This window comes from Halichoeres trimaculatus, unplaced genomic scaffold (assembly GCF_033239565.1).
Source record: "Halichoeres trimaculatus isolate MK-OKI-2021-1 unplaced genomic scaffold, fHalTri1.1 fHalTri1_scaffold_16, whole genome shotgun sequence".
In the NCBI taxonomy this organism is placed as follows: Eukaryota; Metazoa; Chordata; class Actinopteri; order Labriformes; family Labridae; genus Halichoeres; species Halichoeres trimaculatus.
The window spans coordinates 22,583,756-22,608,993 of NW_027437194.1; the positions used below are offsets into that span (position 1 = coordinate 22,583,756).

Sequence of the window (25,238 nt, forward strand, 5' to 3'; positions counted from 1 at the left end):
GAGGCTATGCAATGGTCTAATACAAGACTTGATATAATACGTTATAATTCTTTATGAGACGTGAGACAAGATCTGATGCAAGACGCCAAATGAAATGACAACCAAGACATGATACGAGATATGATATAGGATACTTGATTGAATACTATACTTTTCTATATGACACTAAATATGATATGACATGATATGACTTTGTATGATTCAACATGAATTTATATACAGTGCCAGTTGGAACTCTTAATAGGATATGGCACAATACAACACAATTCTATACAGTATGATGCCATCTGATCCAATATGATAAGAGGTGATAAAGCATGATCATAACTGATTTTTCACTGTAAGATGACATGATATAATACCAAAATATAAGCTTAAATACAATCTCCTATATGATAAGATATAAGATGATCTGATTTGATATGAGATGAGATGATAAGTGAATGTATGAAATGACATGGCATGAGAAGATATGAGATGAATGACACAGTTAAGGATAAAATAGATAAAAAAAAATTCATTCACTTCCTTTCTTTTCTTCTGATTTGACACAACTGGACTGAAGTTTGACTGCTCTCTGAAAGGAGTGACCTTTGGCTGGACGTGAGCTGTGAGAAAAATCTGATATTAGCTGTTAAATAAAACCAATGTGTTGTCATGAACCAGAAGTGACTGAGCAGAAAGTTGAGAGACAGGGAAAGAGAAAAAGGGGGAGGCGGAGCCAGCAGATGGTTGAGTATTTAGAGGTAAGATAGTTAGATAGGAGTTCTCTTCCTGAGTCGAGCTGAGTGCGTGCTCTCTGTTTCCTCTTCTCTCTCTCAGAGCATGGACTGAAACCTTCTGTGAAGTTCTCTCTTCAGGAAGGATTGAGCCACTTTAAAGGTGAGACTTCTTTTATTTTTGCATGTTTAAACTTTACCTTTCACTTTTGTGTCTTCTTATCCTTTTTTTTCTTTTCTGCATTCAAGCCTGCAGAGTGAGGTGTGTGTGCAGCTGGGTGGGAGGTTGTAATCTACTACCAATGTGTGTGGGAGGTTTAACAACTCACTTTTTTTTTAAGAACTCTATGACTTTCATGCTTGAAGTAGCTTCTCTTCTTTTTGCACTGAAAACTGCAGACTCCAGGACTGAGAGGATCTAAATGTTCATTTTTCACACTGCGGGCTCTAAAATGTGTGGTATGCGGCCGGTCTTCAGGTCCCTGCATGTGAAAAGACACTGATAGCGTCTCTCTGAGTCTCTCCTGTGGGCTTTGCTGAATTCTTTTGTGCTGATGTAGAAGAGGCTCGGACACACGGGTATTACAGCTTCAGCAGAGAGGACGCTGATTCAGAGCCAGAAATGTGATCTGACTGCTCACATAATGCTGCCTGTAAGTCTGCTTATGCTTTTTGAGGGTCAGGGATGGTCTTCTTCAATGCATTCCCTTTGAGCCCACTGAATGGTTGAGTATTTTTGAGTTCATTGGTGTGTGACTTTGTGCTGTTGGCCTGACCCTCTCTGGGTGTAACTGATAGTTCCTCCTTTCCAGTTATGCAAAAAAGAAGCTCAGAGTCAAACCAAGAGCTTCAAACACAGAGATCTGTGTGCGACCAGAGACTGCGGACATATCCACTGTTAGTGTCACATCAAAAGGTTTGGACAGACAAAGTAAAACACACCTGATGTGAGAAGGTGTTGTTGATTCTGGCACAAACATCAAGTGTCATGACCATAATAACACCAGAAGAACAGGTCAGCATGTCTAATTAACTAACTCATTAATAAAAGCAGAAATAGGTGGGACACTGGCACCAAAGTGGAAGAATAAAGTGGAAAAGTTGATTTTGATAAATTAATGGTTTCACACTCTGATCAGCTGATGAACTGAAAACACCTGAGAAGGTTTCCTTTAAATGGTCTCTGAGTCTGGTTCAGTCAGCGACGTGTAGGGATGGGTACCGAATTAGGTACTTTTATAGGTACCAACCGAATTCTGTCAAAAGTACCGGGTACCGATTCAGATAAAACCAAAAGGTACCATGTTTAGGTACCTAAGTGCATCCTTGTGACTGAGGGAGTGGAAGAGTAGGGGATTTTTCATGCTGGACATGAACACTGCATTGCAAGGTTATAAATTGATGAATAAACATGTTAAATCCAAGTATTTTCATATACTCTTATTAAACAAATTGATATTTTTTACCACATAAACACAAAAAAGTACCGAAAATTGGTACCGGTAGTACCTGTACTTATTGCTAGGTACCGAGCATCTGTACCGTATCGTTTCAAATGTGAAAGGTACCCATCCCTAGCGACGTGATCACGATGAACACTGCTGACTGACAGTCGTCCAGAGGACAGTCACTGACCTCCTCATACTGCTAAAGAAGCTGTTCACAGAGTGCTGGATCCAAACAAACTATTAGAAAAAGGAGTGGAAGGGAAAAGTGTCAGAGAAAAGGCAACAAGTTGCAGAGATAACCAAGGACTACCATGAAAAACCAATTTAAGAACTTCAAAGGGAGTAGATTGAGTCTGGCACCTAGGAACACCACACACAGATGGATCAAAGATTTAACCCCAACTGTCTGATTCCCCAACCAGAGACACCATCAGAAGAGTACAACCTGGATAAGGAGGAAAAGAACTGGACTAAAGCTCAGTGCTCTACAATCTTCTTCTCAGATTAAAGTCATTTTTCATTACATTTGTGAATCAAGGACCCAGAGTCTGGAGGAAGAGAGGAGAGGAGAGGCTCAGAATCCAAGTTGCTTGAAGTCCAGACTGACGTTTCCACAGTCAGTGATGGTTTGGGGTGTCATGTCATCTGCTGCTGTTGGTCTACTGTGTTTTCTGAAGTTCAGCGTCAACGAAAACGCTTACCAGGAAACTTCAGAGCACTTCATGTTTTACCTGCTGACAAGCTTGATGCTGATGTCATTTTTGAGCAGGACTTGGCTCCTGCCCACAGCGCCAAAAGAACCAAAAGATGTGAGAGACACCAGAGGGAGATACTTGACCCCAAAAGTCCCTGATAGAGAAAAGTGGAGCAACAATAGAATGTGAAATATATGGAAGTAGTCTCTGTGATTTACCCATCTTCTCCTGAACAGAGTAATGAAGCCGATTGTCAGAATTTCTGACTCAAGAGGCGGACTTTAAGCCTCTTCTCTGACTGCTACAGGGCGCCAGACCTGTCAGTCACATGAGCTGTGCCTCTGATCGCACAAAATTGTGATCTATCTTCTGTTTTTTGAACCATTTTAGTCTGCTTTTTTTTTGGCTCATCGTGGTTTTTGGTCTTTCTGCTGCCAGCCTCAAGCAGTTCACCTATGAATTGCAACTTTTCGCACATAGGCTTCATTTTTTTAAAACTGGATGTTGCCCGTTGGGACTGATTGACATCCTGTCCTGCAATCTGGACAAAGCTGAGACATGTGACCTGTTTCTGTTTAAAGGTGAGTCAAAGTCAAAGCTTTCAGAAGGAGAGCTGACCATGGTGTGTGCACTAAAATGCACGCTGGAAGTGTCCTTGAAAACACTCTGAGTGCCCTCTTCAGAGGTGCTGTTTTTTTCTTTTCACTCCTGCCCTTCAAAAAGTCTGTGCACGCCACTGCTGAGGACAGAAGTATTTCTGCATGAGTCCTGTTTGTCTCGTCTTACCTGACCTTCACCTGAAGTGTTGGCTTAAATGTCAATCGCAGAAAATAGTTAAAGAGACTTGGGTGATGCTGTTACAAAGCTCACTGAAAGCAGGTGGACTTATTAAAGCACTGAAGGGATTGCACTTCCTCATTCTCCAGGAACATTTCCACAGCACGTCTCCTGATTTGAATTTCACATTTGGAGGATGCAGCCTGAAACAGTTTTTTTTTTTTTTAATCTGGAGGTTCATGAAAAACAGAACAAGTCTGATTACTGCTGGTATGATTTGTAAAGAAATAACAAGAGCTGAGTGTGAGCTGTCTCAATTTGTTTGAACTCCACAGTCAACCATTTATCATCAACGGGTCAGAAATAAGCTGCCAAACTCAGCTTTCCCTGGAATCCTGCTTTTCCTTCCCGTCATTCAGTGCTCTGTTATTTTACTCTGCTGTTACAACACACTAAAAGGAAATAACCCAGAGTATTATTACATCTACCCGCTCTCTGTCAGACACACTAACCCTGTCCACAGCCGTCCTCTGACAGGGAGCAGATGTTGTCCCAGAGAGGTGTTAGCTCTCTGAAGACGTGCTGATGACAGCCTGGGTTTAAGTATCTAACATCAGTTTGAGGTTTCTCGAATGAGAACATTTTGATAACAGGGAGGAAGTCAGACCTGAAAATACTCTCTTCTGATTGGCTGCTGAAAGCCACGGCCTTTTCTTGTTATTTTATTTGAGATGTAGGTCATTAAACACAGAGTGTTATATTATGTAGGATGCAGCACAGTGCAGCAGTGAGACAGCAACGAGAAGGAAAAAGGAGAGGAAGAAAGGTTCAGACTTCTTATCTGTTTGGTTTTTCCACTTAAAGCTTCAGTGAGGAATTTTTCATGTCAGCTGGTTGTGGAAGGCTGTATGCTCTTTTTTGTTGTTGTTGTTTTTTTTATTATTTTTTATGTAGATGTACTTCAGGCAAGTGGCAAATTCAGGCTTTAAAATATATTGCTGATGTTGACGTGTTGAAAAGCTGCAGTTCCTGGAGTGTCCACCAGAGGCTACAACACATGTACCTGTCTAATAAGTATAATAACTACACTTGGTCATTGTATAGGACGTTTGATTATTTGTGTTGTGAGTTCTGTATTGGTTGTCTATTAGTTGTGTTATTGAACTTAAATAGATTTTTTGTTTGGGTTTTTTCACTATAATGGGTGTAATGTTGTGATTTCACCAAAAAATTGAAGTATCATGGGTCTGAGAGGCAGAAATGCAACGTCCACATGTGTGGATGCTGGGTCTTAAGAGGTTAAAGTATGTCAGGAAAAACGTTAGTGCTACAAAATGTTTGGTTCCTGCACCAGTCCTGGATATCACCTTCAGGACTTATTTGGAACCAGCCTCTAGTGGACACTAGGGGAACTGCAGCTTAGTACACTACAATATTGATAAATGGGATTATTCAAATTCTTTTTGTGAACTGCACACTTGTTCTTTGTAGAGTTTTGGTCTGAAGTGGGTGTGACATTTTCTCCTTTCTGTTCCCAGATGAGCGACCAGGACAGCAGCAGCTCCTCCTCCTCTCAGACTGACGAAGAGCTCGATGGAGAGATGGATGAGGAGACCAACGGAGAGGTGGAGAAGGAGGAAAGGAGAGATGAAAATCACAGAGACAGTCCGGTCAACAGTCTGTCTACCTTCTCCTCCTCCCTCCGCGCTGTCATCCGCATCAAGCAGAAGTACCAGGCCATGAAGAAGAGGAGGCAGGAGATGGCTCTGGCCCTGTCAGGAGCAGGAACCTTTCCAGGAGCTCCGGTCAGGACCAGCCCCAAAATCTTCACTTTCGATGGAGTCCCGCCCTCCGCCTTCTCCCCCCTGCCAACCTCCCACACACAGAAGAAGAAGAAGAGGAGGAGGAAGAGGGTTTTGTTCCCAAACAGAAGAACGTGCAGGAGTCCACCAAGACAGGACCAGAGCCGTGCTAAGAACTGCCTCTACCTGCTGTGTGCCATCGTGTTTGTCCAGGTAAGGAAACAGACAGCTCAGACTGAGACAGAGGAGCTCTGTCATCATCTGACGCTTCGTGTCACTACATGTTCTACTTCCTGTTGAGTCAGATCTGTTAAACCTGTGAACATCAGAAAACGTTAATGACAGAGAGTCCTCAGAGGAGTGTCAGAGGAACTTTTTAAGATTCATTATTTCTCCCTTAACAGACGATCTGTAGAACAGAATAGAATAGAACTTTATTGTCATTGTGAAAAGTACAACAAAATTGAAGTCACAGCAGCAATCAAGAAAACAAAAGTAAGAAAGTGTATAGAAAGTGCAAAAAGGTCCATAAGAAAATAGATGATGACAGCTTGTTCATCATTGTCCAGTTCAGCCAGTCTCCACCTCCACAGGGTTCAGGACTGAGCTTCTTCAGCAGTCTGTTCAGTCTCTGTCTCCTGGATCCTGTCTGCTCACAGCAGGTGAAGCTCTTCCAATGTGGTGTTGGTGTCTGATGTTAGCTCTGTTAGCCATGTCAGTGAATAGCACGATGCCACTCTGCCTTCTGGTATCCCCTCTGTTGCTGGGTTAGCATGGCTAGCTTGTCCGTCTTATTGGAGATAGATCTTACATTCCCAATAACGATGGATGGAAGGACAGGTCCATGTCGTCACTTCTTAGCTCACACCTGAGAACAAGCACATTGTCCTCACCTCCTTCTCCTCACCTTGTGGGAAGACATCAGGCCTTGCACCAGTTAGCACTGACATGCTACAGGCTGCAAACAGCTGAGTTCACATGTAAACAACACAGCCATGGTTTCATGTAGGATCTCCAGACAAACACAGGAGAAAAAAGTAGTAAAAATGTCACTGAAGCCACAAAAAGTTTGGTGTCCATGACCAAGAAATGAGCCATACCAAGTAATGATCCACTCCAAATACAAAGATTACAAAAAACAGACAAAAAAGTTACAAGAAACGGACAAAGAAGAGAGAGCTGCTGCAAAAGGCAGCCAAAGCCAACAGGGCGGCGCCTAGCAACAATGAACTACAGATCTACACAATTAACTAAGAAAAAAAAAACAGAGTTGATGTATATGGAAATCAAAAAATGACTGAAGATTAAAAAGACCGGAAAGCATTGATGTTTACGGCACACTGACTTGTGCAGTGCAACAAAAACCCACATTATCAAGTTTAGAGATTAAATATTTCAAGTATACTTTGAGATGATATATTTTATATAAACAAGAAGTTTGGAGGTTGTATTTCACTTCCAACTCAGCTAAAATATTAATTTTTGTTTTTAAAAAAATATTAATATTAAGAGTTGAAATATTGATATATCGGAGTTCAAAGTATCACAATATATTGTTGTATCAATATTTTTAACACACTTTTATCCTCTACGGCGTCCAACATTTTTTGTGGGTTGGAGCTGTAAGTAATTCCCATCATTCTCAGCTTTGCGGTAAAATTTTATAATTTTGCTGCTATGCTAAACTAAGGTGCTAGGTGATCATGTCCAACCATCCTCATGTCTGTGTTTGAATGCTGGTGTTTGGCTTTGAGAGGATCAGCTAAACTGAGTCAGACTCATATCAGAGTTGGAGAACAGAGTGAACTCTTTAGTTTGGATTTCTCTCACACACACTTTGATGGCGTCTTACTAACGTCTGATCATCCTCAGTTTCTGGTAAATGAGGGCAGAGAGTTTGTGTCACGTTCCTCCTCTGTGAGACTCAGCAGGGAGTAAATATAGACTCACCTGCCTTCATGCTTGGTCACGCCTGTGATCAGTGAGAGTAGAAATAGAAACTGACTGATTCATCAGACCTGGATCTTTCATCACCTCTCAGACTCTTTTCAGCGACGCGTGTCTGACCTGAGAAGAAGTTCCCACGGGTCACATCTGACTCGGCCTCTCGGTGTCTCCACGCAGCCGTGACGGCTCTCTGTCTGCTCTCAGTGAAGACAGCATGACAGATGTTTGTTTTGCTGTTTCAGATGTAAACACGTGTTTCCTGAAGCAGTAGCTTGGTGTGCTCTCTTTATCCAAACACCACGTGCACAGAAAGTGGAGGAGGTGAAACAGCTTCTGGAAAACGTGTCACAACAGCTCACTTTGAAAGAAGAGAAAGTCATTATCAAAAACAAAAGTTTCACCCCACAGATCTTAGTGTTTATTTGTGTTATTGTGTGGTCTTCTTGTTGAAATACTGAATTTAGTACAAAACAATCACCATGTGAAATACGAACACAATAGACCAGTCACTGTTATGGTCTGTAGGGTATCATTCTGGTCATGGAGAGCAGAGTCTGCAGGATTTCTTCAGAGCAACAACACTTAGTTTCTTTCAGTTTAACAACTTTTTACCACCTGAGAATTAACACTTAACCATTACATCTCTGTTACATCAGCTGTAACAGTATCACTTCTTTTGTTTTCACTTAGGACTACAATTTTTCCCCAAACTTAAAGAGGGGTATTGTACGTTTTTTTAGCATTCATTCTGTCCATCTGATGCCTCTTTAGTATCTGTATGATTTAGATCTTTTTCCCTCATTGGTGTTTTAGACAACCCTTATTTAAGGGGCCATTTACATGACAAGGGTTTTAGGGTGAAACACAAAAGTATTGTTGTGTTTTGGCCTCGCGTTCGCCTCATCAACGTAAAAAAAACTTTTGAAAACGGCTAACAGCTTTTTCTGAAACTTTACCAACACTGATGCCATGTAAACAGTAAGCTGACAATTTCAATGGAAACGCTGACGATTTCAGTGGAAACGCTGATGTCCTGCTCAGCTTTGCGCATTAGCATACAACAGCACAACAGTAGCGTTGTTACGATTGTCGCGGACTACCACGTTGTACTGGTGTTGCTCAATCTGTTGCTCCACTTCTACATCTAGTATTCACAAATACAACTGATGATCGACCCAACTCTTCTTTGGTGGAGATCTACCAAAAGCTATTTCTGGACAAGACAGTTATAGCGCCAAATACAGGCCTGGCATGCTTACTACAGTGTTTCCAGTCCCGCTGTGTTTCTGTGTAAACACAGATTTTTTTCACTGCGTTTCAGTGTTTTTGGATGAAATTTCGTGTAAATGGGGCCTAAGCCTCTGAAATGCTTTGTTTTAGCTGCCGTCTCTTTAAGGTTCCCCACTTCACAAACCCCCTTAATTTTGATTGGCCAGCCCTCTGGAGGTCTGTGCACTATGGGCAGATATCTGGCAAAGATCTGGTGCTATTTTTCAGTTTTTACAGACAGATTCAGGGATTTCTACAACATATGAATATGTGTAGGTTTTGAAATTTGGCACGTTTAGTCTGAACATCAAGGTTATAATAGTCAACTAAAACGAAACTAAAAACAAAAACTAAAATTTAAAATACATTGCAGTTAACTGTAACTAATAAAAACTAAAAAAAGAAAACAAAAACGATAAGTAAACTAAAACTGTATCTTGTGTTCACAAAACTAACTGAAACTAACTGAAATTATAGACAAAATTCCCTTAGTTATAGTTTTTGACAATATTAACAGCCTTTAGGATTTAAATTGATCCGACACATTTTCTTAACCAATTTTATGACAGTTTTCGGCAGTTGTCAGTGCCTTACAGCACCATCATAGCGACGTACTGGGATGTACTTGTTTACTGCACTAACTGGCTGTGCGCTGTGCTGAGACAAAACATAGTGGAGCAATAAATTAGAGCATCTGTAATAGTTTAATTTCATGTGAGTCTGACTTTAGTTGTATTTGAGTCTGCCTTTATTGTTACAGAGTCCAAGTGTCTAAAGATTTAAGCTCATATTATATTGTTTTTTATTATTTATGCTTATATTATTTTTATTTAATTTATGTTAACTTTTTTAAATATAATTTATGTTTAAATGTTTTATATTAAGTTTGTTTTATTTTCTTGTGTTGAAGGCAGCAGCCAACAGTTCAGTATCAGCATTGACTGAGCAGTGAGCACTATGTTGGACTTGAAAATAAACAGAATGACAAAATATTTACTCTGACCTTTTTGAATCCTGCACCTGGTTAATAAGTTATGAAAAAACTAAAACTAAACTAAAACTAAACTAAAACTAAGCCTTGTTGCAAAAATCAAAACTAAATAAAAACTAGAATGCCCGCTCCAAAACTAATTAAAACTAAACTGTAATGGGAAAAAAAAGTCAAAACTAACTAAAACTTAACTAATTAATAATTAATGACAAATCCAAAACTATTTTAACCTTGCTGAACATCTAGCATTGTTACTGTTTGTCCTTGATTAACATTTAAGAAAGCAGACTGCCTAGTCTTTAAGTGTTTTTTTTTTTTATTTACAGGGAGTTTTGTCAAAAAAAAAACACAATCTGCTCTGCTTTTCTGAATCACTGAGGTACGAAGCGTCCCATAGATGCTAGATCAATAGATGTGTAAACTGCTCTCATTCCCACTGCAGAGGAAAAAGCAGAAGAAGAAGATCATTGAGAAAAACTTCTTGTTTAAGGTGATTTTGTAATGGATACAGGAAAATGTGCAAGACCTGTTTTTGAAATTAGAGAAAAAAACTTTGAAGAAGTTCCACAAAGGTCACCGTGGCTGTGTTAAAGAGGAAGAGTGGAAACATTAGTGAACTGTTATTGAGCCTGTATGTGTAGCTGTGCGTATAAAGATACTGTGTAACACACAATAACATCAAACCATTAGATTTTGAAGTAGACCATAAACTGAGGTCTGTGAGGGAAACTAATGTTTCTGTTTTAGTGAAGTTTGAAAACTTCAGAGTACAGTTGTTTGTTCCTTTGTTTCGGTTTGATGCTAATTTTGTGGACTTGTGTCACCTCTTTCTGTAGGTGTACAACGCCATAGAGAACCTGGACGACCATGTTCTGCGCTACGACCTGGAGGGACTGGAGAAGACTCTGAGGAGGGAAGTGTTTGGACAGCAGGGGGCAGTGGAGGGTCTGCTGGCCCACCTGAAGGACTACCTGTCCACCTATGTCCACAACAAACCCTTGGTGGTGTCCCTGCACGGCCCCAGTGGCGTGGGAAAGAGCCACATGGGGCGCCTGCTAGCCGGACACTTCCGCTCCGTGGTCGGGGAGTCTCTGGTGCTTCAGTACTACGTCCTGCACCACTGCCCCCAGGAGGCCGACGCTGTGAAGTGCGCCAGTGACCTCTCTACGATCATCTCAGCGATGGTGGAACGAGCCGAGGAGGAGGAGAAGATCCCACTCTTCATCTTTGACGAGGCAGAGCACATGCAGGAGGAGATCCTGGATGCTCTGTGGCAGCTGGTGGCCTCCAAACAATCCAACGAGTACCTGAACGCCATCTACCTGTTCCTGAGCAACATCGGTCACACACACATCACCAAACACATGCTGCACAACTCATCCAGCATCTCCATGGCGCTGACAGCATCCGGCCGCCATCAGAACTTCGTGAAAGAGCTGACCCCAGTGTTACGCAGCACCCTGGAGAAGCTACACCAGCTGTGGGTTGAAACCAGCATCTTACCTCTGGGCCTCCTGGAGAAAAGTCATGTGATACAGTGTTTCAAGGATGAAATGACTCGAGAGGGATTCTACCCGGATCATACCAACGCCGAACGCCTGGCGGGGGAGATAGAGTATTACCCCGCTGCTGGGGGTCACGAGTACTCCCAGACAGGCTGCAAACAAGTGGTGGCAAAGGTCAACCTGCTGTGAGAGCCAACACAGGATGTGTTTAGGTGGCTCACATTCTTTAAAGCATGAAGAAAAGCAGTGATCAAGGTCAGAGGGGGTCAGAAAGAAGCCAGAGGTCACATGGTTACAAAACTTGAATGACAAAACTCAGAGCCAAAGTTTTCATAAGCTGTTGTGAAAGAATGTAAGGGAAGATTTTGGCGCTGACGATGTTTCACCGTGTCCTGATGACATATGAAGAAGTTTGAAGTCACTCAGACCACTAACAGTCAGACCACACTTCCTGTAAACCCTGTGGAAGTTATTTCAAGGTCTAAATGATGAAAAGAAGTTAAAAAAAGATGAACTTTTTTTTTTACTAACTGGCTCTGATTGTCCATAAAACACCACAGAGAGCGTCTGGATTTTGTGCAGTCAGATCTTTATCTTTAAACCCAATCAGCTGTTCATCATTTTGTGCTCTAAATCCTCCAGACTCTATTCAGACAACACAAACATTCATTTAACTCTCAGAACACACTGATACCAGTCTTTCTCCTTTTGTTTTTTGTTTTTTTTTTGTTTCTGCTCGAACACAACTAAACACTAACATGACCCAAAAAACAGAGAGGTGGAGTCACTGATGGACTGGCAAATCTCATTTCCTCTGAGCTGAAATTCCTTCTGTTGTCAGAGATTTGAAGATGTATGTGAAGTTGTTTGTGGATGAAGACCAAGGATTTTATGAACTCTGTTAAACTGTTCTGAAACCTTTGATATGTGCTGAGATCTTTGCCACCAGAGACTGAATTTGGATGATTGTTTTGAATTTGAAGCGCTGTTGCCTCACATAACGAAGGTCCTGGTTTGGGCAAGTTGGGCCTTTCTGTGTGGAGTTTGCATGCTTTCCCCACACATGGGTGGGTTCTCTGCAGGTACTCTGGCTTCCTCCCACAGTCCAGAAACATGCTCATCAGGTTGATTGGTGATCCAAAATTGCCAGTAGGTGCGAGTGTGCGCTTGAAAGGTTGTCTATGTGTCAGCCCTGGCAACCAGTCCAGGGTGTTCCCCGCCTCGCAACCCTGACAGTAGAGTACAATATGGATGGATAGATACTGAATTTGAAATGCTCAGTTTGATTTTGCATTAAAAATGAATTTGAAATTAAAGTTAGTATTATGAAACTGGACTCACTTAAAAAATGATTTCTAACCTACTGTACATTTCTTTCTTTCTTCCTAAATTTTACATTGTGATGTGTAATTTCAGCTCCGTGAGACTCACTTCCTGCCTGTGAGGACAAAAAATTGAGCACAGATTCACAGGACTCCCGAGAATTTCTCTGACTGTATTTCATAATATTGTTGTAAAATAAATATAACTGAGTAATTTTGAATGTCAGAATTATGTTTTTTTTTCCTTTCAGTTTTTTACTGCATATCTTAAACTTCTGATCCCCTCAAACCGACTCTTCTCAGTTTCACTTCTCACCTCACACTGACCTGATATTCATTTTAATTTGACATTTTAATGAGACTCAGCTAATTATTTTTTCAGGGTAAATGCTAAAATCCTGAGGTTAATTTCAATACCTTTTTAAGACTTTTTGAAAAACCTTTCAAAAAGTTTATAGACTTAATCGTGACTTTCAGTTGTTGTTGGCAACCCATCTTTAACAGTTGTAGTTTACATTTTTACAGAAATTATGCATGCTGGGAAAGAATAAGGCTTGAAAGAATAAATGGAACTAAAAGCAGGTTTATCGGCACTCCCACAACAAGTAACAAGACTTATTCAAGGCCAACTTGCAAAAAAAAACAAGAAATTATTTCATCATTATCAAATTTGGGACATGGGCCTGGGATTGTGTGATTTGCAGTATTGTTGTATTTAATTTATCTTTTTAAAACTAGTAGTGACATTGATTTATAGCTGGTATATATACCTCTCACAATCTTTTTGATGTATCTTATTGTAGCTTAAATTTTTTATGTATTTATTTATTTTATTCTTTTTAATTTTTGTATTTTTCTACTGACTCTGAGTAAAGTAATTCTATTCTATTCTATTCTATTCTATTTTATAATTTTATTGGCCGAATGTTTAACGTCCCTATCAGGGGACAGTGGCAAGGAGGAAATAATATTCATGGATATTTCTGGAGTCAAAGCTTGAATACCTATTAAATTTGATACCTCATAAAACCACAATTAAGACTTTTTAATACTTTTTAAGGGCCTTAATTTTCCAAAAATTGATTTATCAACTTTTAGTACTTTTTAAGACTCTGCTGACACCCTGTTTTTAATCATCTGATCACTTTAACTTTTACATTTTTCTTTTTCCCTTTTTCTTCATAATTTTTAAGTAACAACCAAAAATCTCATAACCCTGTCTTTTCATCCCTCTATGACTCATGTCATAGCTTAACATTTTACTTTTTGTTTTTTTTTAATCTTTCATAGTTTGGTATTTTATCCACTGATTTCTCTTGAAGCATGATATTTATCTAGCTTTTCCCACAAAGAGAGCAAAGTAATAGAGATGAGGACACAGAGCTGGTTTTGTGAATGTAACAAACTTAAAGAGATGAAAAACAAAGAAGAAAAAAATTAAAGGAAGTAACAATAAAGTTATATCTGAGGTTGATCATTAATTTATATGTGCTTAAGTTAGCATTTATTATTTTTTCTATAGCTGTTTGCTAAAGTTTAGCAAAGTTAAGAACTAGTCCCACACAAACCATGAAGACCCCAAACTCAAAGCTCCCCTCTGTGAATAAATCAGGTGTTTGGAAAAAAGATCCCGACAACCATCAGAGATTTTCTGTAATGTTTTTATTATTATAATTCCCTTGATTGACATTGGAAAAAAATGAGGTACTGTGTCTAAGTGACAAAGAAAAGTGAGCTTTGTAACCATGAGAACAAAGTTAGATGGAAAAACACATTTTCATGATTACCATAAATAAACGATCAGGACAGTGAACAACCTGGAACAGAATCCGATGACGAGTGTGAACTCGGAGGACAATCAGACGGTGTTTCTGTACAGATCTGAGGAGTGAGGGTTGTGTTTGGAGACAGATAGAGCTGACAGTAAGGAGCGTTGGTCCCCGAGCAACATGAGGAAACAGCTGGACCTCCACGGATCCGCCTGAGCCTACACGATAACACCAGCACATGCAAAATATCCTCCATTTCTCTGTGACTGCTGGGCTGGAGCTGATAGATGAAAACAATATCGTAGAAATGCAAACTAACTACACAAGCTACCAGAAGATTCCACTACATTGATTTCACCTACCGAGAGAAAGAGGAGTCACAAAGGATTACAAGATCATTTCACAGCACGTACACCACTCTAAGTGTTCCTGTAAAGCCGAAAAACTCTTCTTTTCCCCTCCTCTAAACCAGCAGAGCTTCAGTAACTCCTTCATCCATGAAATGTTTCATGTGGACTATCTAATCCACACAACACAGCAGAAACATGTTCAAATCAACACAAACGAACAGAAACAGACACTCAGCCTCATTTTAAACCAAGCAAACACGCCTTCAGCTCTGCATCCATGTTTTTCATTCTCACATGCTTTAGGAAGGCAGGAACGACGGAATAGAAAGCTTTAAAGAGCTAAACATTTACAACTACAACTACTTCTTCCAAGACCTACGAGGAAATAAATAATGTCACTTCAATATGGATAAAAACAAGAAGAACTCCTGATCAAGCTGTCAGTTTTCCACCTCACCACTCCTCTCAGGATGCCTGACATGATGCTGTGACTCCACTCTTCTGTCAGAAATGCTCATGAAATGTGTGAGGAAGCTACATGAGGTGGAGTGTGTGCATGTGTGGAGGGGAGGGGAGGGGCAGAGGAGTGTGTGGAGACGTTTGTTCGGGGGCTTTTCTTCTTCTTCTTCTTTGATGGATGTTCTGGTTGCTCTCTTTACGCCTCCAGCTCGAAGCCCATCCCCACTTTATGTCCGCCGGCGTTGAAGTTCTTCCCATCGATCAGGGCTGACAAGGTCACCTTCACACCTGCGCGGACACACATCGACGATCTCAGACTTTTTCTGTCCTTTTGTTACACAACAACTATATATCACAAATGAAATCACTGATTTGCTTTCAGTTTTTAAGTTTGTTACTATGGTCACAAAAGAGAAAAGTGATAAAGACAATGAATTTATGGATTCAAGTTTTTAAGAGTCCATTCAGGTCTCAAACTAAAGTCTCACAGAGTGATTCTGCAGAGATTACTCTCATGTTGGATCGCTAAAGAGTTCACAGCTGACACAGACTCAGCTTTGACTCCATTCAAGTAAATATTAATGACAGTGTTGTGTTTTAGGAGCGTACCTGGTCGAAGACTCTGAGTGTATCCTATTCCGATCAGGCTGGCGTTGTTCACTTTGGCCTGTCGGGAAAAGATGACAGATGTAAAATCACTCTTCCTGTTATAAAGGGAGGATTTCCTTGAACAGTCAGTGTACGTACAGACAGAGAGGCGTCTTTGTCCAGCTTGTATTTGGCGGCGATGCCGAAGCGGGTGTTGTTGCTGCCGGCGGTCCAGGCCAGAGTGACCGCTGTCTCCAGCTCGTCGTTCACCTTCTGATAGATGGAGCCGCCGAACTCGGTCCCGTCGTTACTAAAAGAGAGAAGACGAGGTTTCAGAGACATGATCCCGCAGAACAACTCTTTAACCTCATCATCTAAAGACTGAGTGAAATGTTTCTGGAGGAGAATCTAAGTTGTCAGCTTTCTGAAGATTTTAGATTTAGTTTTAATTATTGGGCTCATAGATAAAACATGGAGCCATCGTCCTCGGCATAAACAACCAATCAAATCATGGATTAACCAAAGATATGGGCAGATTATCTCTAATCAAACAGTTGAATAAAAAACAGCTTTCAAAAGTTTGTAGTTTAATAACTTTACTACAAAAAGACTTGAAACAGATGTATCAGCACAGGAAGAAGTCTTTTAAAGCATCTGAGTGTTCTCTGCTAACAGTCTGCCACACTTCTACAGCATCACAGAAATATAAAGTTCAACACGTCAGCAGCTTCACTCACACGTTGGTGTGCAGCTGGAAGTCCCCGGCCCGGTATCCCAGAGCAAAGTTGTTCTGAACCAGTTTGGACTTGGCCGTGTCAAAGGCCATCTGGTACCCGGCCAGCCAGCCCTCGTAGCCCAGCACGGCGGCTGAGTGGATGATGGGACCCTCGAAGTCCACGTCACAGCCCAGGTTCACGTAGTCACGCTTGTAGCCCGTCTTCAGCTTACCGCTCTTCTTACTGAGGAAAGGTTCAAACAGGTCACTGTCAGTTTATCTCTGATGTTAGAGGGGGAGTGAGCTCTCACCAGCTTTATGTTTTCAGACTGATTAATAGATGGATGAATTTACCTGACATTTATGATATCATATATAAATCAAATACTAAAAATGTTTTTGTTACATTATATAAATATGTATCTATTAAAGTTTTTTACCTGTAATTAACTAATTTTAATCTAATAAAAGAAAAACAATTTAGTTTTTTTTTACAGCTTCTGGCCACAAAAACACTCACAGAAGTAAAAAACCTTCATGAAGCAGAAAATAAGCTGTTAGTTTCTCTAAAATGTTTGAAGAAACATAATATTTGGTTATTTTTACCATTTGATCTGCAAGAGCTACAGAGATGCTCTGTTGTTTTGTGGGCTGCTATTGGCAGACTGGTTAAATACACACAGACTATAAATCTACTCTTAGCCACAAATGTTTCCTGCATGTCCTACCTCCCTCTCTATGATCGTCAGATTTTATCCCTCTCATCAGCTGTCATAATATTAAATATATTAATTATCGTCTTAAAAAAAACTTTAAAATGACGGTCATGCTCTTTCATGCTTTGGGATGATTTGCACAGATGTGTGGGCAGCTGTGTGTAGTAATGTGCATCACGTTCCTTGATTTTACCCCTTCAGGCTCTCTCTATGATAAACTTCTGCTCAGAGAGCCACGAAAAACACACAACTTCTGCAACATGTGGACTCTAAAACTCTGAGTTTTGGAAACAGATGAAGAGTAAATTATGATTCTGAATCTTTATTCTTATCTGTGTCCTGGAGATGACTACTATCATCATTTTTAATTATCATTTTTTAACCATTATAAGCCTCCCAGGTCCACTCTTTAAAAATAAAGTCATTAGCAGAAAAAAGAGAAAAAAACAGATGAGGACCATGCTTTGCTGCTAAATCTAACTTAGTGAGTTTTATTAAAATACATTAACTGATAATTTCATTGCACACATGATGTCTTTCAAGTAAAGAACTATGAAACTGTTTTTGAAACTGATCTGTGTTGATACTTGTGACCTCCGCCAAGGAGGTTATGTTTTTGGGAGAGTTTGTTTGTTCGTCTGTGAACAACATAACTCAAAAAGTAACCGATAAAACTTGATGAAATTTTCAGGAAATGTTCAAAATGGGATAAGGAAGACGTGATTGAATTTTGGAGGAAATCTGGATCACCGTCTGGATCCAGGATTTTTTTAAAGGAGGCCGTTTTCACCATATGTGTATATAACTCCACAATAAATGGTCTGATTGCTTTGCAAAACAATACAAGACAAGGTCACCATAATTTCTGACAGATGTAAAAGTACCATACAGATCCTGACAATATTCTGGATACTAAGATCTGGAATATGAAATGTGTTCTGGGTCATCATAATTTTCAACACTGTCAGGAAACAAATTATTGTACAAACCTGCAACTAACACCAAATTGTAGCAGACAGTCTGCTGAAAGGGAGTATAACATTAAAGTAGGACTAAAGTGTTGGTGACAATCACAATATGCTTGGTGGAGGTCTGTGCTCCCTGAGTGCTTTTCTGATTTATTAATGTCGTTATTCTTATACAGACGGCATCTATGTGAGAATCTCTGAGACCTAAACCCTCCCCTGCAAGTTGTTAAAGACAGCATTATGTTGTATTGTGTGTTTTTATGATGTGATGTACAAATAAACTAGAGTATTGAGAAAGTAATGTTGCCTAAAAGAAGTGTGACTCTAAGCTCCTCCTTAAAGTGTAAAAAAAAGCAGTTTGTTCTGACCAGGAGACTCAGGCCTTCTCTCCATCAGCTCAGACCCACAGCTTAACAATAACATCAGATTTTCATGCATTGACCAAACACACGGTCAGTCATCCTCACCCCGTGTTCGGTACAAAAGATGTGTCCAAGGCCACCTTCAGTCCCTGAGTCAGCTGAGAGGTAGAAAAGAAAACTGTGTCAACACGTCTCTGTTTACCCACATACCTGAGTTCCACTTTAACAAAGTGAGTTTATCTGTGTATCATTAAACACACACCTGGTCCTCCACGGTGACCTCAGTACCCAGCGTGTTGTCTGTGTTCCACTTCTGGTTGACGCTCAGGCCGAGCTCCTTCATCTTGTATTTGGTCTCCAGACTCCCTGAAGCCTTCCCCGTGTCCGTGTTACTGGAGCCGGATGTGTTGAACTCCTGCAGGACAGAGCAAGAGAAAATATACAATCAAACACACCCTGGAGTGACCAGGCAGGAGGAGAACGCAACATGAACTGAGACATGAAAAGGGTTAAAAACAAAAAGCTGTTTACAACACTAAACAATCTGTACTTTCACCATGTTAAAGAAGGAAACAAAAACTCTGCAGAAACTTAAAACTTTATCGTCATCAAACAATACAGGAACAAATCATAAACATTGTACATAACATCAAGCAGGACAACACTGACGTGATGAAATAAAGAAAACACAGATGCATTTCTCTCAGATCTCTTTAGTTTCACCGTGAAGAATCCAGAGTTCATTCAGACTGAGAGCAGGCTTCATGCTCTAGAAAACAGTAATTAATCTTCAAAAACTGGACCCCCTCTGACCTCTGGGTCCAAACACAGACCTCAAAGTGAAATATCTGTCCCTTCATTTCCTGTCTGGACTGTATCTCTCTGGGAATGAGGGGATATGATGGTGGTGGGAGCTGACATGGGGGGTGGGAACACCAGAGGCCTGTTTCAGGAGGTTTAACACACTCTGAGTCTGAGCCTGAGCTGTGAGTTAAACAGCATCTTGTGTTTGAAGCATGTTGCATAAAAGCACCTGCTAATGAACAATGAACAAAAATTTCTGCTGAGGTTGATGTGATTTCATTATTTTCACCAAAACAAAGATGATTAATAACTTGACAAACGAGTCTGCACAAAGAAGACAGAGTTAGATGAGACAGAGCGTGAAGAGTTAATAACGCTAAACACAAAAACAATGATATTCATGCTGTATGAATGATTCTCACAAAGACAAAAAAGACAAAAATGATATAAAAAACTGTTAGTTTAATAACAACACATGGTGATGGTTGTTATGTGCATGAAAGCCGTTAGCTCTGACACCGATCTTACCATCTACATTAGCGCGAGCAGTCCAGGAGGCAGCAGCATGGAGACAGAGCAGCAGTTAGGGAGACAGACAGGCCGAAAAAGAACAAATCACAATCAGGCTTGTCGTGTTTCTCTACAACAGAGCCAAAGATCAGCCAAGCAGGCCACCATCAGCACCAAAGAGTGACCTGGAAACCTTCAGACCGCAGGTTACAGAAGGGATCAGGGGGTCAGAAAGGGTCAGAAAAGGTCAGGTTACAGCAGGGGTTGGAGGTTTGGTTACCACAGGAATCAGGGAGTGAGGTCTGCTTTTGATTTCTGGGGTTGAATCTCCTCCAATATACAACTTTGCATGCAAATGACACTGACCGCAAATTCTGTGACTGGTTTGCTGGGCAAGATTGTGTCTCCTGTATTTAAAAAAATTTCAGGATCGCAGAACATGGTCTGTACATTTCCTGTCTTCTTCGTCTCCTTGTAATAGTTTCTGTTTGATAAACATCAACATGTTTTAGCTTCAGTATAACACAATACGCTCAAAATCGCTGTGAGGCAGATAATCATACAGACTACACTGCCCCCGTGTGTTTTGGAGGAGTATTACATAGAAACGCAGAAGTACGTAGTGTTCATGAATATGCTGCCCAATAAACCATACAATCAATGCAGATGTATAAACCAGGTTTCAGGTTCCAGCAGGGATCAGGTTTCAGCAGAGGCCTGGGGACGGGGTCAGGTGAAGATGTGTGGAATTTTATTGCCAAGGGATGTGGATGGTAGAAAGCTTTGAGAATATTAAAACAAATTCAAGAGGAGAATTTAAAGAAGTTTCCTCACCACTCCACTTTGTGATTTGGTCTTGAGGTCCAGCTTCACGACTCCGAAGCCTGGTGGAACACAGGGACAGAGTCATTTATCAGCAGAGATTACATGAAGACAAAGCAAATCAAAATAATGAAGACTACAATCTATGTTTTCCACCTGGCAGGATCTGACAGATTCATTTTACCAGTGAAAATCTTCATCTAGTGCCGATATGATCACTAATTTAATGTTATTTTGTTTAAAAAAGGAGATTTTTCTGCAGTTTTCTGCTAATAACACTGGAAAAAAAGATATTTAAAGGGAGGCAACCAACTGATCATAATGTTTGAGTTATGAATAGAACAGTCAACTGTTGTTTTCACTGACTAAAACACACACAAGACTTTTTAACACTCTTACTCTACTTCAATGTGCAAAAACTTCTGGATGAAAGCCTGCAAAGACCTTTACTGGGCATCTTTAACATGGTCTTTTCTTAGACTATTTAATCAATTTAATCTAAAAGAAGCTGGAAGCTTCTGTCTTTGCTCTGTGACTCGGTCACTAAACTTGTTTTTACTCTTTGTCTCAAAGTGTGTCTTAAAAAAGTGTTTTGGGTCCCCTGCTCCTGCAGCACGGACTCTGCAGAAGGAGGATTTAGGTCTCAGTGAGCTCCACTTTCTTAAAAGTTTTTAAAGCAGACCAAAAGGAGCCGGAGGAAGATGCACCAGCTTGTAGATGCTCTGACTGATGACTTTCTGTTTGGAGATCGATCTAGGACATATAGACATGCTGTTAATCAGGTGTTGTTGTTTTTGGTCTAGAAATAGCTTTTTGTTCTTCACCTCTAACCAGAGCTTTTGTCTAGTCTGCATTTTTTATTTCTTGGTCATTGTACAGGAAGTTTGATTATCTGTGTTATGAGTTCCCTATTAGTTGTTTGTTATTAGTGTTGTTGTGCTTAAATGTGTTTTTTTTCTCCCTAAAATGGGTGTAATGTTGTGATTTCACCAAAAGATGGTGTGGGCAGTGTTCCTTAATGTGGCTAATAGGTCAAAGTTTTAACAAGTGAAGGATCATGAGTCTGAGAGGCAGAAATGTAATGTCCACATATGTGGACGCCAGGTCTTAAGAAGTTAACAAGGATTTCCTGGTTAGATACATTTTTGATAAATAAATAAATAAATAAATAAATAAATAAATAAATAAATAAATAAATGAATAACATTTCCATCAATGCAGATAGTTGCTACCTGGTATGATTAAATATTTTTTAAATAAAGGCCTCAATTCTCAGACATGACCTGCTTACTCCCTCTCTGAAGAAAGTTTACTAAATCCTATGTACTATGGCCAGAATAAATAAATTAAAGAATTTATTTTCAGCTTTCAAAAATCATTGGTGGACAATTATCACTCTTTTGGGACCCTTTACCCTTTATAATTAAATGGGCATTAAAACCAGAGGTAATTTGATTTACTGTGAGTAATTGATAAGTAAGAAGTTATCTTATTATGCATTAATTAATAAAAAGGGCTTCAAATGTGCTGGTCTGCCAATTCATTTACTTTACAGTTATATTCTACATAAAAAAAAAACTATCAACATCTCTGCGCAGTGCAGATAAATCTGTGTCTAAAGCCAGTCAAACACTGGATATGTTTCAGGAACTGTTAATAATTTACTCTCAGGGCTAAAACAGAACTCACCATAGCCTTTGCTGAATATATCCTTGGCAGCTTTGCCCAGGTCTGAGTATGCAGGAGGGACGGCCATTGTGCTGCAGGAGAGAAAATCAGATTCAGAAACATTCACAGCATCACATGAATGAGACAAAAAGTCAGGAGCACACAGATAACGCTCTGACTATGATCATCATCATCATCATCATCATCATCATCGTCATCATCAGGAGAAAGGAGAGGCCAGTTTTTCACGTTGGTGCATCACTCCTATCTGATCCGGATTGAAAGCAGTCAGTCAATAAATAGTAAATACGTTAATGGCTTCTACTCCTTTTATCTAATCATTGCAGTAGCTGTATGTCCATAAGAGCACCAGCTGAAAGAACATTATGTTCCTTTAGATGCTGCAGGGAAGCTAATAACTAATGAGCTCAGCATCCATCTGTAGGAGGAAGCTAATGATGGCAGTTAAAGAGTCAAGCCAGAAAAATACAACAATTATTCTCTCTGAGCATTTTAAAACACTAGCTATAAGCAGATAGCCCTCAAGTGAGGGGTGGCCCTTCTTTAAATTCATTAAATATGATCAACACCACCAGGTGACAACCCACAGTCCTCAACTATGATAGACATCTTGTCTTCTCTGAGGCTAAAGGCAAAAAAGGAACGATGTAGACTGTTACAGCAGGAAGCTATTCCTTTATTTGCATTTTTTCCAGTTTCTGAAGGTCTGTTCTGCTAAATTATGTATTCAGACTGAAATTGTGTTTTGGCTTTGCACGCTGTCAATACATTTGTTTCTGCAGTAAAGATCAGCTTTTTGAATGGGTGTGTATGTGGTTTCTGGTGCTTCTACAGACAGCCTCTAGTGGACACTTGAGGAACTGCAGTTTTTAACACTTCAACATAAGCCTCCTAAAATAAGAAAAGAGATTTTGCTTATCACTACCATAGACTATCATCATCATGCAAGTGCACACACTTTGTGCACCTCTTGGGCCACCCCGGTTAAAAAATAAGAGTCTGTGTGTTATAAAATGCAGGCCTCTACCTCAGGCCGAGGATGCTGCTCTCTGAGATAATAAATCTGCAGTGTTACTGAAGCAGTCTCCTTTTCGTGGTCAGCTGGCTTTTAGATAATTCCCCTGTGAACAATGCTGCTGGCTAATGGTTGGTGCTTCATGCTGCATCTCTTATGAAGGGACAAAGGACAACAGATGGACCACTCGAGGAGGTGTGTGGGGGTCTGACAGCTAGCTGAGTTAGCACGCTATCTGCTGTGTAAGCTGCAGAAAGAAGCTAGGTAACAGGCCAAACAAAAGGCAGAACCTTAGAGAAAAACTGTTAGGTTGGTTTATGTTTAATGTGACTTTACTCCTCCTGGTCCCTTCAGACACACACAGTTACACACACGCCCCTTCGCAGTCTGCTAACACGGGCTCCTCTCATGAGGCTGCTAAATGTGAAGCGATCGTTGCTGTTTTGAATCTCTGCACATTTCCAGGCATCATGAAGGATTAAAGTGTGCATTAGAAGGCTGAACATCATTACATAACGGATCTACTGTTAGCTAAATCACCTCACAGGGTAGCTCGATGTGAGGCTAACCTTGGACAGAAAGCGACATTTATCTGAGCTAATAGCAACGCAGCGCTCAATAAAAGACAAACAAAGCTGTGAAATGTGTTTCAGATCAGAAATCATCATCCTACCGTGTGTAGAGAGCTGAGGAGGGGGAGTTTGCAGAGCCCGGAGCGTCCCTGACCTGATGCTGCTGAGGGGATTGACAGTTAGCTTAGCTTAGCAGCGTCTATAAGGAGAACAGGGCACAATGAAGGAGACAGATGACGCATGCGCGGTGTCAGCGCTAAATCCAAACAAAGAGTCAATAAAAAAACAAGAGATTAATCTGACTGACACCATCTCATTCAAACAGCCTCATACAAGTGAACAAATACAACTGAACATATTGTGTGACATAGATATATCATTAAAAAGGAAAAAAAAAAAAAACATTTTCCAAGAATGAATTTAGCATTTATAAAAATATTTTTATAAACCCTTTGACCATAAGGGCCACCACACAGAAGGACCTTTGACCATAAGTGACCCTGTCTTTGTGGCTGACAGAAAGGGAGGTTGCCTCTGGCAAAGGGGCAAATAAATTTCTCACATTGGTGTGAATGTTGCTAAGTGTTAATGGTTTTATTTTTACAACACACCCAAGAGCAGGGGTTGCCAACACGAGGGTCAAGACATCCAAATGGTCCTCAAAAAACATCAGATAGTAACAGGTGTAAAACCTGCTTTTCCTGTATTTAAGTTTTGATGTTCTAATCTTTTTTCCCCCTTATAAGCCCTCAAAATTCCAAAATACAGACAGTTTCATTATGTGCATGCAAAACAACAATCTGGGGTGAAGTCATACAACAAGCTAACAAACTAGTTGCCACAGGATGATTACTAAAAAGTGCACAATTTAATCACCCAGTTAGAACATGTGTTCACAGGTTATTTTGCAAGTTATATGTCTACACATATAAAGCTTTTTGGCTGCTAAATTGTATTCAAGTTTTTTTTTTTTTAATGTGGTAAAACAAAGGTATTAAAATATTCCAGGGCACAAAAGAAGTAGGTAGGTGGGTAGTAGTTGGTGATTTTTCTTTGTTATATTTCAACACTGTTGACTTGAGAATAATGTTAATTGAAAAATATGTTGTAGTTTTTATGCAGAAGTCTATGTGGAGTTTTATGGTTTTAAGTTATTAAATATCCTTATATTGTGTGCATCTATGTTAATATACAAAACAATGTATATTTGTGTGCTTTTTTGATCACTATTAGCTTCAACATATTCTTCCTGTGGGTCTGCAATTTGCATTGGAAAATACACTAGAGAACAATCTACAACAATTCACTGTTTAATTTTTCACAGTACACCAACAATAACAATGAACTGAGTTGAATCCCATCTTAGGTGAAGCAAAATCAAAGGAGATAGGTAATAGTATGACTTCAGATGCTAACATAGCTAT

The 25,238-nt window shown here is 40.0% G+C and overlaps 2 protein-coding genes across 3 annotated transcripts; one reads left to right on the forward strand and one right to left on the reverse strand.

Moving 5' to 3' along the window:
- The first annotated feature begins 761 nt into the window (after positions 1 to 761).
- On the forward strand, positions 762 to 12,627 carry tor4aa (torsin family 4, member Aa). 2 transcript variants are annotated; one of them, XM_074690598.1, is made up of 3 exons: positions 762 to 882; positions 5,178 to 5,654; positions 10,485 to 12,627. In XM_074690598.1, exons 2-3 carry the CDS (start codon positions 5,178 to 5,180, stop codon positions 11,340 to 11,342), a joined length of 1,335 nt encoding a protein of 444 aa, XP_074546699.1. In that variant the 5' UTR covers positions 762 to 882; the 3' UTR covers positions 11,343 to 12,627. The 2 variants fall into 2 exon arrangements, with proteins under 2 accessions (XP_074546699.1, XP_074546698.1); XM_074690597.1 differs by lacking the exon at positions 762 to 882 and adding an exon at positions 1,241 to 1,372.
- A 1,493-nt stretch (positions 12,628 to 14,120) lies between these two features.
- On the reverse strand, positions 14,121 to 24,068 carry LOC141805562 (non-selective voltage-gated ion channel VDAC2). Its single transcript, XM_074690675.1, has 9 exons — positions 23,916 to 24,068; positions 22,228 to 22,298; positions 20,551 to 20,600; positions 18,665 to 18,817; positions 18,508 to 18,560; positions 16,379 to 16,600; positions 15,801 to 15,951; positions 15,663 to 15,720; positions 14,121 to 15,341 (listed from the first exon to the last, which is right to left on the reverse strand). Exons 2-9 carry the CDS (start codon positions 22,292 to 22,294, stop codon positions 15,250 to 15,252), a joined length of 846 nt encoding a protein of 281 aa, XP_074546776.1. The 5' UTR covers positions 22,295 to 22,298; positions 23,916 to 24,068; the 3' UTR covers positions 14,121 to 15,249.
- Positions 24,069 to 25,238: the final 1,170 nt, after the last annotated feature.

Excerpts from the sequence above, each read along its gene's own strand:
- LOC141805562 (XM_074690675.1), bottom strand. The coding sequence starts at position 22,294 with ATGGCCGTCCCTCCTGCATACTCAGACCTGGGCAAAGCTGCCAAGGAT. Across the intron at positions 15,952-16,378 it reads TTCCAGCTGCACACCAACGT|TAACGACGGGACCGAGTTCG; the intron begins GTGAGTGAAGCT and ends TCTCTCTTTTAG. Across the intron at positions 15,342-15,662 it reads CACTCAGAGTCTTCGACCAG|GTGTGAAGGTGACCTTGTCA; the intron begins GTACGCTCCTAA and ends GTGTCCGCGCAG.
- tor4aa (XM_074690597.1), top strand. Across the intron at positions 5,655-10,484 it reads GTGCCATCGTGTTTGTCCAG|GTGTACAACGCCATAGAGAA; the intron begins GTAAGGAAACAG and ends CTCTTTCTGTAG.